Genomic DNA, 15,163 nt, shown 5'->3' with positions numbered 1-15,163 from the left:
CAAACTTTGTTGCAGAATCCTACCTTTTGTTGCTCTGAAGGAAAAGTTGTCTGTGTGTTTCAGTTTACATAGTTACATAGTAGGTGAGGTTGAAAAAAGACAAGTCCATCAAGTCCAACCTATGTGTGTGATTATTTGTCAGTATTACATTATATGTTGCGGTCGTTCAGGTGCTTATCAAACTATCAATGCCCCCCGCTGAAACCACTGCATGTGGAAGGGAATTCCACATCCAGTGAATGTGAATGGGAGTGACTTTTTCATTACTGATCAGCTGATGCTCTTGCAGAGTTCTAATGATGAAAATTGCTGTGTATGAATCCCTTTAGCCATGATTAACCCTTTGGGAGTATTTCACCAAAAATAAAATGTTTGCTGCAGAGGATGTCTATAATCTGACTTGTATCTTAGTGCCGACTTTCTTGGAAAATCAGTAAACCAATCACACATGCAGGAAAATACATTTCTGGGGGTGCGTTCTGTACATCAACTGTGTTTACGGAACCCCTCCAGGTTGCCATATTGCATTAAGTTTTAGAGAAACTTACAGCGCTGTAGATTGAAAAGTAAAGGTATTTAAAAAAAAAAAAAAACAGTTAATTGGAATATGACTTATGTAGCTTTTTTCCCAACAAAATTGGAGTTACTCTTTAATTGGTTGACTCAGAAGTATCTATCATAAAACAACACAAAACAACAAAATAACAATAAAATTGATTTAATTATAGCTTTGCAACAATCATTTCTCAAACCATCACATCTTTCCACACCTTTCCATCTGTGTGTATATATACATATGAACATACATACATATATACACACTCTAAACAGTCTTTACACAGACGCCTTCATTTAGTTCTGTACAATGGGCGTGAGCTGTGTTCACATATAAATACAATTATGGGGACGGAATCAGCAGGACAAAAAGCAAACTCTCAATGCGCATTTTGTGTTAATTTGTTTATATGTCCAATGCTTGCATTTGTCACCTATTATTTCTCTATGTAACCCGGAATTAGCTGTAAACATCATCGTCCGAAGGCTAGCTAGGATTACGCAACACCGGGCAAAGAAAAACCTGCCAATTTTGTCAGCTGGATGCCTGTTACTCTGTGCAAACTTTACTTCTACACTTTATTTAAAGCTGACAGAACACTTTCACATGATAGAACAGCTCTTGGCACGATCTTTGCGCATTTCTGTCTCACTTAATAGTTCAGTCCGTCCAGGTAGCTGCGATACGCGTTTCAGTCCCCTCTTGGAATTGCTGCGTTTAAGGTTCTTGTGGATGCGGTTAACAGAGGCCAAAGTGGTGACATGAAAGACATCCCTCACGCTGTTCTCTGACACCTTGGAGGAACATTCTACATAGGCCACTGCTCCAATCTGCCGAGCTTGGGTGCTACCCTGATGGAAGAAAAAGTTAACAATTAATACAGAAGTTTATTATTCACACCTCCAAGTTTAAATCATTTATTTTTAATTAATTAAAAACAACACCTTGATAATGTGGTGAAGCTCAAAGAATATTGTTTGAAGTAGATCTAAAACCAAACACTATAATCTCATATTAGCTTTAAAGCTAAAATCCAGGCAGAAATAAAATACACAAAATAATGCAAGTACATTATATTCATTAATAAATCATTAAAAAAAGAGATTTTTTGACCGTACTATCCTTCAGATACTGTCGAGTATACTGCAATCCACAGGAGGAATAGACACTGGGAAACCCAGGATAAGTAACCCTCAAATCCCAGCATGTCTCAGTTTTGTGGTAAAGCAGTATTAAGAGCATGGACACAAACACAAAGGGGCCTGGTGCTCCTTAATGGATGTCAAGAAAAGGATTTTACAGTAAGTACAAAAATCCAGTATTCTTTGTTGTCCATTAAGGGGCATGGGAGTTCAGTCCACATGCCCAATTAAACAGAACTGTTGGACAGCCAGCAGCCAAAGGGCTGCCTGAAGGACCAACACCTGACTTTGAGAGCTCTCAAAAGGGGGACTGTTCTGGCATACTATCAAGTGGGGTCCAGGACCCTTGAGAGTGCTTCCAGTCTGCATAGAATTACCTCAAATAGTAGGTGTAAGGGAAAGATCATTACAGCTGTAAGAACTCTGAAGAATCCAAAGCTGAAGACAGCAGACTGATCTACTGAACAGAGGGTAGCATGTTCTGCGTCAACTAGGGCTGAAAGTCCCCCATGTAATCCTGAGGTGATGACTGAGGTGCCTCAAAAACAGCTTCTTTAGAGAGACTATAGAGGCTCTTAATCAAGGTCAGAGATATGAAAACATAAAGGGGAAGAGGGGGGGAAAACGTCACGCCCCCCACGCCCGCGCTTTTGACGTCATTGTTGGCGTCGCGCACCGACGTGTTTTTTGCCATCAATGTGCAGGCTGACGGTGGATTCAGGTGCCCACATTATAGACGGTTCCTGCATGTGTGTGGTCTACCTCCTCTCTCACAGCACTACAATACGTGGTGTTGGCGGGACACTTGCTGGCTGGCAGGTCTACATCTCTACCATCTTTCATTCAGGGACCTTACTTTACTTCACTTACACGGGGTTACTTTCCCTTTCTCACTTCACAGTCCACAGCAATTCACTCTTGGTATTTGTTATGCATGTCTACTGCTGGTGTTTGTGTTTTCTCTTTTTCTCTATATCACCCTCAGTCTCTCCTCTTCTTTTACGGTGGGACCTAATCCTGCACTGTTCCATCACTCTCTTCATCATTCTTTATCTCACTCCCCTTCCCCATAACCTTTTATACTATACTTACCTGCATATTTTATATATTTACACAATATTTATGTATTACAGCATACTCCTTGGGGTTATATTCACCCCTATAATTTTGGAATGGGGGAGTCCACTTCTACTCTTTTCATTATTCCTAAGCCCTGTTTGTGGTCTTGCCCTGCTGCCGCAGTGTCTGCCGCCTCAGCTCCTGGTGGGGATGTTTATTCCCATCCCCCGATGTCCTCCATTACACGTATACTAAACATACGTTATTTTGTACCTCTACCAGATACCCATAGGTAAGAGTGTTAGGACCATCTTTTGGTGTTCCCTCTTTTCCTATGTCAATTTATAATTTATAATTAATTATATACATTACACTCTATTACAGGCATTCCCAGACTGGTTGCTCCTGATGAGTGGATATTATTCCACGAAACACGTCGAGCTTATATATTTGGTGACAGATCATGGTATCCATGTATACACTATGGGTCTTATTCGGCTGAGTCATAAAGAATTTTTCTTGTTTTTACTTTTATATCTGTGCCTATCTTTGGGTATATTTTTGATACGTATTGTACTATGTGTTACATTGTCTACTATGCTATGAATTGTACATTGTTATGATGGTATAATTATGTTTGAATATGTATTGTATCCAATTATCTATTTGACTACATTTTTTATCAATTATTATAATATGCCCATGATAGCCACTGATTTAACTACATATACTATGTCTACTGTATGTCTCATCCGACCTGAGTGGTGTGCTTCATATAAAGTCCCAAATTTCCCTTTAGCTTTTTCCCCCCTCTTCCCCTTTATGTTTTCACATAAACAGGGATGGAGACCTGTGTACCATCATGGTCTCATACAAAGTCCCAACCTTTTCTCTTCTTCTATGCATTGCAAGGTCAGAGATAGTTACAGTGACAAGTGGCTCAACCTATTCTAAGACTTCTGGAAGGACTCAGCTAGATTCTGCAGGGGGTGTCTCAGGAACGCACGAGAACCTCTGAAATCAGTATCCGCAAGGAATTGGTTGAATATAGCCACAATGCCTTGAACACTGCAGTAGATGCAATCAACGCCAGGGTAGGGGACTTGGCATTACTCTATGGAGCTCAGGGAGACTCGGATGATGTTGATTACAAGGTCACTAGAATACAGTTTGCTGGAGTTAGTTCTCCAAAAGGATACCAAGTAGACACTCCTGGAACCATTAGGATAGGCTACGGTCACCTGTAGTAGCAGGACTGTCCCCTCTGTGTCTTTATACAGACATGCTACAGTTGTGTGGCAGCAATGGAGCTAGGCCCAAAGTGCAAGATTTAAGGTACCCACAAACCCAAGCAGCAGGTACTGTTGAGGGTCAAGTGGTCCAATGTGATCACATTACTGAAAGCAGGCAGCAGAAACAAGCAAAAGATTATTCTTTCAAGAGTTCTATATGGTGTTTGCAAAGCAGGAGCAGCAGCAAGATATGTGGCAGGACAGGGAGTGCTCCCCTGGGCAGATGCAATCAGTTAATCAGTGTTAACCCTTAATGTAATGAAAACCGACAGTGGTGGCAAATGTGAAAAAAGCCCAGAGGTGCTATAGCATGGTAGCTCCTGGTTCTTCAGCCCAATCAGCCTAACTCACATAGTGAGAGACAGGGTCCCCCAGGGCTCTGGAACTTGAAATTACTCAGTGGCTAGAACCATACACTAAGGTTTTAAAAGCATTACAATGCAGAGCCCAGTATCTGCAACATCCTTTTCAGGCCTGGGTGCAGCCTCCACAGCATACGCTGAGGAATTACCAATCCATATAGTTGCTATATAGAGTCTAGTCTAGTTTAAGTGGCATAGTGACAAATCTTGATTCAAGTCATCATCATGGGTTGACTGGCCCAAGGTGACTGCATTACTGTAGGCAGGCTGTAGAAACAAGCTAAATATTGGAGTTTTATATGGTGCTTGCAAAGCAGGAGTGGCAGCTGGATGATGTGTTCTCTATGCTGAGTGGCAGGACTGAGAGCATTCCACCATGCAGATGCATTCAGTCCCTCAGTGTTAACCCCTAATGTGATGAAAACTGACAGTGGTGGAAAATGTAAAAGAAGCCCAATGGTGCTATAGCAATGTAGTTCCTAGTGCTTCAGCCAAACCAGCCTAACTGGCCACTCGCAAAGTCATCAAGCAAAAAATTCCATGAAGAGAAAAGAAAAAGTTAATGAAAAAAAAAAAAGGCTCTCAGCATAGATGCGCCCAACCTCCTAGGACACTTGCCAACATCTATTCCTCCTGTAGATGGCATTCTCTGCATTACGGTAAAAAAAAACCTCCTTAGTGCACCTCCCCTCCTGCCATGAACCCAATCTTGACCCAGCAATGTGCACGAGGGCATCTCACTCCTTCTTGGCTCAGATACAGCAGCAGGGAGCCATTGGCTGCTGTCAATCACAGCTAGTAAAGAGAGCAGGGCATGTTCTGTGTGTCAGTGGACACACAGAGCCCGCTCAGGAGCGAGCCTGTATGAGTGCCCCATAGCAAGTGGCTTGCTATGGTGGGCACTTGGCAGAGGGAGGAGCCAGGACCGCTGGTGGGGGATCCCAGAAAAAGAGAATTAGGGCTGCATAGCAGGTAAGATTTTTTATTTATTTTTATTTTATTTTTAAAAAAAAACAAGGGTTTATAATCACATTTAAAGCAGTGTTTCTCAACTTTTTTTTCAGTCAAGGCATCCTATTCTAAAATGTAAAAAAATGAAACAAATCGTTTTACATAATTCATCAACATCTACACTTAGGACACCCAACTTTAGAGGTGATTTATTCTTCCAAAGTAAACCTTTGCGCACTGGTATTGATTATTATTAATAGTAGTATTGCAATGTTTCTCTTCCTCACTCAATTAATATGTCCCCAGTGCTGATGAGAGGGACAGGGGAAGGACAAACAAGGATGCTTTGCAGGTGCCCAACTCTTTACCTATCGACCGATGACATAATTGGTTTTAGGAGGGTGAGAAGTTTGTAATAGTGCACAATGAAACCTGTGGCTTTGTGTAAATAACAGACAGGCTTGATCCATCCAATTTGGCAAATTCTTAGCCCACGTACACACAGTCAGAGATTTTGCCAACCAAATCCGTCGGATTTTGTCTGTCGGATTTTGTCCGACGGATTGTGTCCGAAACTGTTGCATACACACGGTCGGGCCAAGTTGTCTGATTTAGCGGTTGCCAAGAATGCGGTGACGTAATTTCGTTACGATGGGACTACATTCAGGCTAGTAGCCAATAGCTTTGATGTAGAAATTTGATCTGAGCATGCGTGGCACTTGGTCCGATCAAAATTCGCTACACATGATCGGATTAGGTCTGACCGGCCCAGTTGGTCGGGAAATATTTCCAACATGTTGGAAAATTGGGTCCGACGGAGATTCGGATGGAATCAGTCCGATACATACCACACAGTTGGATTATCTGACGACGCAGTCCGATAAGACGCATTCCGACGGATTCTCTGACCGTGTGTACGCGGTCAGAGAATCCTTAAAGTAGCAAAATGCCCCTTTTATGTAATTCTACTGTGTATAAGGCTATTTGGTGAAACAATTGGCACATTCAGTATTTTACAGGAACAAAAAAACAACATATCAATTGCATGTGATGCACAGTGCTTTTTCACATGAAATGTCATCCAGTTAGGGTTAATATCTGCTTAAAAACTATTTTTTTCTAATTCTCTTAAGGAACTTATACATTTTAATTTGTAGGTTTTCCATAAACATTGCATTAACCACATTTCAAGATCTGTTATTTTGTTTTGTTTGGATGCTGGATGTGGTTTTCTCAGTAACTTATGTTGGCTTCCTTGCAAGCATTTCAATTATTAAAGGGAAGATTAAACATTATTAGCTTTCTATATATAGCACCGTTTTAAGCTATCAAGTGGATACCATAACATCATACTGCACTATGTACAGTATATGAATCTGATTTTATAAAAAATCATTGCATAACACTTATATAAAAATATTGCTAATAGTTTGTGAAAAATACTCAGAATTCAGGTAGGTCACTGTATCACTTATAATATCCTTTATACAATTTATGGGATAATTTAATTAAGAAAAATGTCTTATTTATATGCAGATCTTGCACATTCTTTCTCCCCAGTTGCTGTCACTGCATGCAGCAAAATTACTGGGATTGGCTGCAAGTTTGGCTGCCATGTCTTGGTCCTCGCTGCAGGAGCGCAGAGAGCATCTGCACTGTAAACAAAGTTTACCAGCTTCATTGGCAAATACGTTGTGACAGAACTGGTGTTATAACATACTTGGTTTTGATATTGTGTAGATACAGCCCATTGTAGCCACCAGCGATAAATGACATGCTTGTATGTAGCAACAGAAAACTGTAAAACATTGTACTGTGCTTTGTGTAGAGCTATGATATTCCATATACCAGTGCTTGGAATGAAGATCCTATGGATAAATACCCATACAAACACTGACATCTTTCCTACATTAGCACAGCATATGGGTTATTTTAAACCTACTACTTTGTTACTCTGTGCATTTCTGTTTAAATCTTTTTATTAAAGATAGACATATTACAAATGGTAATCAGAAGAATTGACAATTAGAGATGAGCCGAACAACCCCCGGTTCTGTTCGCAGCAGAACATGCGAACATGCAAAACATTTGTTCAAACGTGCGAACACCGTTAAAGTCCATGAGACACGACCATGAATAATCAAAAGTGCTAATTTTAAAGGCGTATATGCAAGTCATTGTCATAAAAAGTGTTTGGGTACCTGGGTCCTACCCCAGGGGACATGTATCAACGCAAAAAAACTGTGATTTTAATAATGCTTAAACTGAATCAATAAAAGTGAATTATTCCTTTAAATTTCGTACCTGGGGGGTGTCTATAGTATGTCTGTAAAGTGGTGCATGTTTCCCATTTTTAGAACAGTCCAAGAGCAAAATTACATTTCTGAAGGAAAAAAAGTCATTCAAAAGTATTTGCGGCTATAATGAATTGTCGGTCCCGGCAATACACATAAAAGTAATTGAAAAAAACAGCATGGGATTCCCCCACAGTCCATTACCAGGCCCTTTGGATCTGGCATGAATATTAAGAGGAACCCCCAACCAAAATTGGAAAAAAAAAAAAAATTGTGTGGGTGTCCCTTCAAATTCCATACCAGGCCCTTCAGGTCTGGTATGGATATTAATGGGAGCCCTGTGTCAAAAAAAAAAAACGGTGTGGAGGTCCCCCTCAAATTCCATACCAGACCTGATCTGGTATGGATTTTAAGGGGAACCTCACGCCAAAATTAAAAAAAAAATGGCGTGGGGGTCCCCCCCAAAAATCCATACCAGACCCTTATCCGAGCACACAACCTGGCAGGCCACAGGAAAAGAGGGGGGATGAGAGAGCGCCCCCCCCTCCTGAACCGTACCATGCCGTCAACATGGGGAGGGTGCTTTGGGGTAGCCCCCCAAAGCACCGTGTCCCCATGTTGATGGGGACAAGGGCATCATCCCCACAACCCTTGCCTGGTGAAGCCAGGGGGAAGCCATAGGGAAGTCCCCGTGTGTCAGAGGTGGGTGAGAGCACCTGGGAACGTCATGGTGTGGCCCGTCCTCAGTTATAAAAGAACTGTCAAAGCGAAGATGGGTCATATTAGCTAGGAATCACGATCCGTCACTTCCTCTATTCAGTCCCCTCCCCCTTCAGTTAGAATCACCTCCCAGGGAACACAGTTGATCACCCCCTAGTGTTAACCCCTTCCCTGCCAGTGACATTTTTACAGTAATCAGTGCATTTTTATAGCACTGGTCCCAAAAATGTGTCAAAATTGTCCGATGTGTCTGCCATAATGTCACAGTCCCAATAAAAATCACAGATCTCCATCATTACTAGTAAAAAAAAATAATAATAATAATAAAAATGCTATAAATGTATCCCCTATTTTGTAGACGCTATAACTTTTGCGTAAACCAATCAATATACGCTTATTGCGATTTCTTACCAAAAATATGTAGAAGAATACATATCGGCCTAAACTGAGAAAAAAAATCGCGTTTAAAAAAAAAAAAAAAAGGGGATATTTATTATAGCAATAAATACAAAATACTGTGTTTTTTTCAAAATTGTCCCTCCTTTTTTGTTTATAGCGCAAAAAATGAAAACCGTAGAGGCAATCAAATACCACCAAAAGAAAGCTTTATTTTTGGGGAAAAAAAGAATGTCAATTTTGTTTGGGTGCAGTGTCACGTGACCGTGCAATTGAGTTAAAGCGACAGTTAAAGCGACGCAGTGCCGAATCGCAAAAAACGGCCCAGTCGTTCAGCAGCCAAATCTTCTGGGGCTAAAGTGGTTAAACTTTTTTTAAACATTTTTGTAGTTCAAAGTAGAGCAAATAAAATAAACATTCAACCAGTAAACTAGTTGTTAAAATTCTTATACCAGCACTTGCAGTTTACAACTTTCAATGCTGCTGGCTTCTGCTCTCTAAGTGCTGCTTCCCTGAACTTACTTTCTTCACAGGAAAGCATTAACAGTGGACAATGCAGTCTCCAGTCAGCACATTAGCTTGGAGAAAGGAGGGGAAGGGAGGATAGAGGAGCGGGGTGTGCCTTGCCATCCTAGGCTATGGAATTGTGTGCCTCTATTGAAGCACATGGTATATGGAGGAACAACTCTAGTCAATGCATGCAAGGATGGATGTGTAGGATGCTGAAAGAGAAAGGAGCCGCCATTGCGAATTGAATGCAGGATCCCCCCATCCAATTAGATAGCAGGAGATTTTGACTGGCTCTCATATCTCTGCTGCGGCTTAGATGCAAATTTGCACAGCAGCCCTTTTGGTTCATTTTAGGTCCAAATTGAGCCAAAAATTCAGGCTGAAATCGGACCTGAAACGGTGGACCGGGATGCACCGGACCCCTGCTGTGAGTCGCATGCGGTGATGGTATGAACCCAGCCTAAAACAGGAAACTTGGGGCAGCATTTAAAGTAACAGCATAAAAAGGAACACAGGCAAGGAGTAAAAAAGGCTGCATACATTAAGTGAATAAATCAGATGCTGAAAGTGCTTAGAAACAATGGGGGTTTAATATCACTCTAAGCCATATTAGTACAAAATGGATGCCGCCTAGTTACTATGGCTACTGCCCTCCCCACTTGTCTGTTTTCCAAGATTTATTGAATAAGTATGCTCTTGTTCATTTTTGTTTAGTCTGCCGAGAACAAGATGTAAAAGCAAACAGGCCTTTTTTTAGTGCTGTAAATGTAAACTCCTGCAGAGCAGACGATGTGGATTAGGACCAGTTAGGAATGAAGTGTGAGAGCGCTATATAAACACATGCCAAATGATTCCATTTTAGGAACACAAGATGTTTCTCTTCACATTGAGATCTGATTCATTCAAGCAATTCTGCTTTTTTTTTTGTACAGTTGGAGGACAAAATATATTTCATTAGGATTCTACTATAGAGAAAACCACAAAGAAGTACATGCTAATAATTATTTCTAAAGGATGTGACTGCATGGATCATTTTACTGCTGTACTGTTGATTTTTGGCTTGGTTAGAAAATCTTTAAATATTTCCGATCTGCTATGAAGATTGCCGATCCCTATCCTCGCACTCTACTCTTGTATACATTTCAGTAGAACAATTAAGTAACCATGTGTTTTCCTCATTGTCTGCTCAATTGTAGAAGATAGAACAGAATGCCTAATGTACAAACCCCTTAAAGGTGATCTCCAGATTTTACATAGTCAGGTTGAAAAAAAACAACAAAAGTCCATCTAGTTCAACCAAAAAAAAAAAAAGTGAAATTTATTGAAATTTAAATAGTTTGTGTTAAGATCAAGCTGGTCCAAGCAAACTATTTACTTCACTAACAGTTGCAGTGGCTTTGTGCACTGTATGACCTGCATCAGGTAAATTCAGTATCCAAAGCTGTGTTCTGGTGATGTGTCGAATACTGTCCCCCATCGGATAATGTCCGCTCTGTACTGCGCTTGAGCAGTACGGAGGACAAGGAGAAGCCGAACATCTCCGAAGATGAACGGCGCCTGGGCAGTGAGTCCAGGTTCAAGCCCCACCATCCAAGTGGACATTAGAATAAAAAATAGCCGAGCGAAGCGAGGCCGTGCCCAAAGCATGGCAAGCGAAGCGAGCCCACAAGGGGCCCTGTACTATGTGCTACCGTATGTCCACTTGGATGGTGGGGCTTGCACCTGGACACTTTCGGAGTCTCCTTGTCCTCCGTACCGCGCAGTACGGGGCAGACACTATCCGATGGCCGGACCCTTTTTGACAGAACACCGGCAGTGGAATGGGAAATTCCTGTCCTGCTCCAGGAATAAAATCGAGTTGGGCTGACCGTTGCTCAACCATTCATCAGGAGCTTTGTATTTTATGAATGAATACAAGGCGTCCTCTGACTGAGGTGAAAAGGCACGTGGATGACGTCACTATCTCCATCTCAGCCAAACAGAGGAAGTTTTGTATTTATTGATAGAATACAAAGCTTCATGTGAATGCCTGAGCAGCGCTCAGTCCGCCTCGATTTTCTTTGGGGAGTGGGATTAGAAGTTCTTGTGCTACTGCCGGGAACACATCGCTGTATGGAGCTGATGCTATGAAGACTACAGTTCATACAGCTCATGCAGCTGCTGCATCGGTAAAGAAGATAATAGACCAAGCTGGTCCAAACAAACAATTTAACTATTGGTGCTATACAAATCCTGTAAAATAATAATATTAACCACTTCAATACAGGGCACTTAATCACCTTCCTGCCCAGACCAATTTTGAGCTTTCAGCACTGTCGCACTTTGAATGACAATTGCGCGGTCATGCTACACTGTACCCAAATGAAATTTTTATCATTTTTTTCCCACAAATAGAGCTTTATTTTGGTGGTATTTGATCACCTCTACGGTTTTTATTTTTTGCGCTACAAATAAAAAAAATACCGAAAATTTTTTTTGTTTCAGTTTCAAAACTTTGTAAATAAGTATGTTTTCTCCTTCACTGATGGGCACTGATGGGGCTATACTGATGGGCACTGATAAGGCGGAACTGATGGGCACCCAATGTGGCACCAATGAAGTGGCACTGATAGGCGGCACTGATGGGCGACACGGACGGACACTGATAGGTGGCACAAATTGGCACTGATAGCTGGCACGGATGGGCGGCACGGATGGGCGGCACGGATGGGCATGGATAGGCGGCACAGATGGGCATGGATAGGCGGCACAGATGGGCATGGATAGGCGGCACAGATGGGCACTCATAGGCGGCACAGGTGGGCACTCATAGGCGGCACAGGTGGGCACTCATAGGCGGCACAGGTGGGCACTCATAGGCGGCACAGGTGGGCACTCATAGGCGGCACAGGTGGGCACTCATAGGCGGCATTGGTGTTATACTACAGTAATGGATGCCAATCAGTGCCAAACAATAATGCATGCCAATCAGTGATGCCCATTGTGGGCACTGATTGGCATCCATTATGGGCACTGATTGGCACCCATTGTGCTGACTGGCATCCCTGGTGGTCTAGGGAGGATTACCTTTTCCCTGGTGGTCTGGTGGCGTCCCTGGTGGTCCAGTGTGGGGCATCCTCGGGGGGGGGGGGCTGTGCTGATAATCGATCAGCACAGACCCCCCCTGTCAGAGGAGCAGCCGATCGGCTCTCCTCTACTCTCCTACACTCGCGTCTACCATTTACACTGTGATCAGCCGTGATTAGACACGGCTGATCACGTGGTAAAGAGTCTCCATCGGAGACTCTTTACCGAGATCGTAGTTGCCGGTTGTCAGACTGACACCCCGCAACAACGATCGCCGCGATGCGCGCCCCCGGGGGCGCGCAGCGGCTCATAATCCTGATCACGTCATATGACGTCCGGTCAGGATTATGCAACCACTTTGCAGCCGTCAATTGCCTATAGGGCGGGCGGCAAGTGGTTAATAATAAGAAGAAGAATTTAAACTTCATTAAAACCTGGAGATCAGCTTTTAGGCCCCATTCAAACCTGAGCATAGCGTTTTTTTTAGGCAGAAAATCACGCAATTTTGCAGCAGTTTTACCGCGATTGTGCAGCGTTTTTTACCACGTTTTGCCACAATTTTGTGCAGGGCAAAAGGTCACCAATGTAAAAAGAAGAAAAACGCCCAAATCTGCCCAATTCGAGCGACAAAAAAGGGTCCAGAACTTGTTTGAGCTTCAGGCGTTCAATTTCAGCCGACTTGGTGTGGAGATGTGAACCATCTCCATTGAGAATAATAGATTTTTTCCCCTCCAGCGTTTTGTAGCTTCAAGCTACAAAACGCTCAGGTGTGAATGGGGCATAAGTGTTTTAGCAACAATTCTAAAATTGATACGATTTCTGGCTTTAGACTAAATTGATATATTTCTTGCTAGGATACATTTGTAATTATAGGTTACATAGTCACTAATACAAAAATACAAAACAAACAAATAGAAAACCTCCATATATAACTATCCTATACTCATAGTTGATCAAGAGGAAGGCAAAGAAATTCCTTCCTGATTCCACAGGAGTGAATCAGAACGATATTCCCTGGATCTACTACCCCTGGTGTTATTACATAAGTGCATTCCTGGCACTATGTTTATTTGAAAGAAAGAAAGACAAACAGGATTTGGTTAGGTCTAAATATAGAGAACTGAACAGCATGTTCCCACTGAATGAGTCCCCCATTCACGCCTGAGCGTTTTCGCACCTAAGCCTATATGAGATAACACTCAATGTCACACGTTTTTGGCTCACAGACTTCAATGGAAAAACCTGTAAACACAAATCACAAGCGTTTCATGCATTTTTGCACCTACCAATTGTTCTCCTCTGCTCTCCTCCTCCTACCCAGGAGCTTGTATAAAAAGGCTTGCATAACCTTAAGAAACAATATGCAACCCACCCAAAAAAAAGATGTGAATGGAGGCTGAAAGCCTTAGGAGAGGGGTCGCAACCTATTTCACATTACGTTTTAATTTACAAGCTTTAGACAAATGGAATGCCAGTTAACTTTTTGTGCCATAGTCCTCACATTAGCCCCAATTTCTGCACCTTCGGACCTCAGATCAGCCTAATTCAAGGTGAAGGAAGAAGGTAGAGGGCAGGCTTCTTCACATAATGGATACCAGGAGGAGGACTGGCACCTGAAAAAAATCTGCAGCTGGGACAAATAGAGCAATAAAAAAATGGCTAGGGTACTTCACCTAGCTTACCAAGAAAAAGCATTTTTATTTTTGTCTGTATTGCCACTAACAAAGCTGCCACTAAGCTTCAGCTTCTGTAAAAACCCAACAGTGGTTCTAATCCTTTCTCTCCATACACAAACTTAAAACAAAATGCTCCTAAAGCTTGACAAAATATTGGTCAGGTGGAGCTTATTGAGTTTAAACTCTTGTTGTATAGAATGGCATGTGTTGTTTTTAAAAGATAAGTGCACTATTGAAAAAGTTCACTTATCCTTTTTGCCCTCTTATGGTGATGTAAACTAAGGCCCGTCTCTCCGGAGATGCATATGCACCTCAATCCAAGGGTCACTACCTGTGTGGATTGTTCACATCCTGTGCTGCAAGTCCTTTGTGTTCTGGTACCCAGAAGAGCCCTATAGTAAAAATGTAGGCATCTGTATTTTTCACCCCTCACACCCCTCCCCTCCTACTTACCTGAGCATCCATTCGATCCAGCGCTGTGCACATCTGAAGCCCTTTTCTCCCCACACTTCCTGGCCTCACATGCTCTGCTGTCAATCAAAGCCAGTGACAATGATGAAGTGGGGGGCAGGACTGAGTCGCTGTCTGTGTCTTTCTATGGGGGCACTCAACAGAGGGGGAGACAGGAACGCCAGTGGGGGACCCGAGAAGAGGAGGTTTGGGGGCACACTGTGCAATTCCATTGCATAAAGCCGGTAAGTATACACCTGTTTGTCATTTTATTATTTTCATTTTTTTTGTATATTAAAGCTTTACAATCACATTAATAGAAAATTGGAAAATCGTGTAAGCAAGTTCTGATTAGTCGCACTGCATGTTCAGTTGTCTGAACCATAATGTCTGAAGGTCTATTACTGTGATGGTATTACTATTGCTCTGAAATAAAAGGAACAGCTGTTGTAGTGCTGAAATAATTATCAGATGCTTGAAAGGAGACAAAGATTTTGAGTAGAGTCTACCACTATCAAGCAGTTTTTGAAATGGACCAGACAAATCAATATAAAATCTAGGCCTTTCCTTCTTATGCCCCGTACACACGAGCAGACTTTTCGACATCCAAACTCCGACGGACTGAGTCCGGCGGACTATCCGCTCGTGTGTGGGCTGCAACGGACTTTAGCTTCGCAAAAGTCTGACGG

General features: G+C 42.3%; 1 protein-coding gene across 2 annotated transcripts in view; it reads right to left on the bottom strand.

The window, feature by feature from the left end:
- Positions 1–702: 702 nt before the first annotated feature.
- RND2 (Rho family GTPase 2) overlaps positions 703–15,163 on the bottom strand; it is a 299,146-nt gene continuing 284,685 nt past the window's right edge. For both annotated transcript variants that reach the window (XM_077459501.1, XM_077459502.1), the window contains exon 5: positions 703–1,407. In XM_077459501.1, coding sequence (XP_077315627.1) covers positions 1,159–1,407 — 249 coding nt within the window. In that variant the 3' untranslated portion in view covers positions 703–1,158. The remainder of the gene's footprint in view (positions 1,408–15,163) is intronic.

The sequence above is a fragment of the Lithobates pipiens genome, unplaced genomic scaffold, assembly GCF_037356315.1.
Source record: "Lithobates pipiens isolate NorthernLeopardFrog02 unplaced genomic scaffold, aLitPip1_a1.2 Scaffold_28, whole genome shotgun sequence".
Taxonomy (NCBI): Eukaryota; Metazoa; Chordata; class Amphibia; order Anura; family Ranidae; genus Lithobates; species Lithobates pipiens.
Note: the sequence above shows the minus strand (reverse complement) of the source record. Positions and strands in the feature narration are given on the sequence as shown.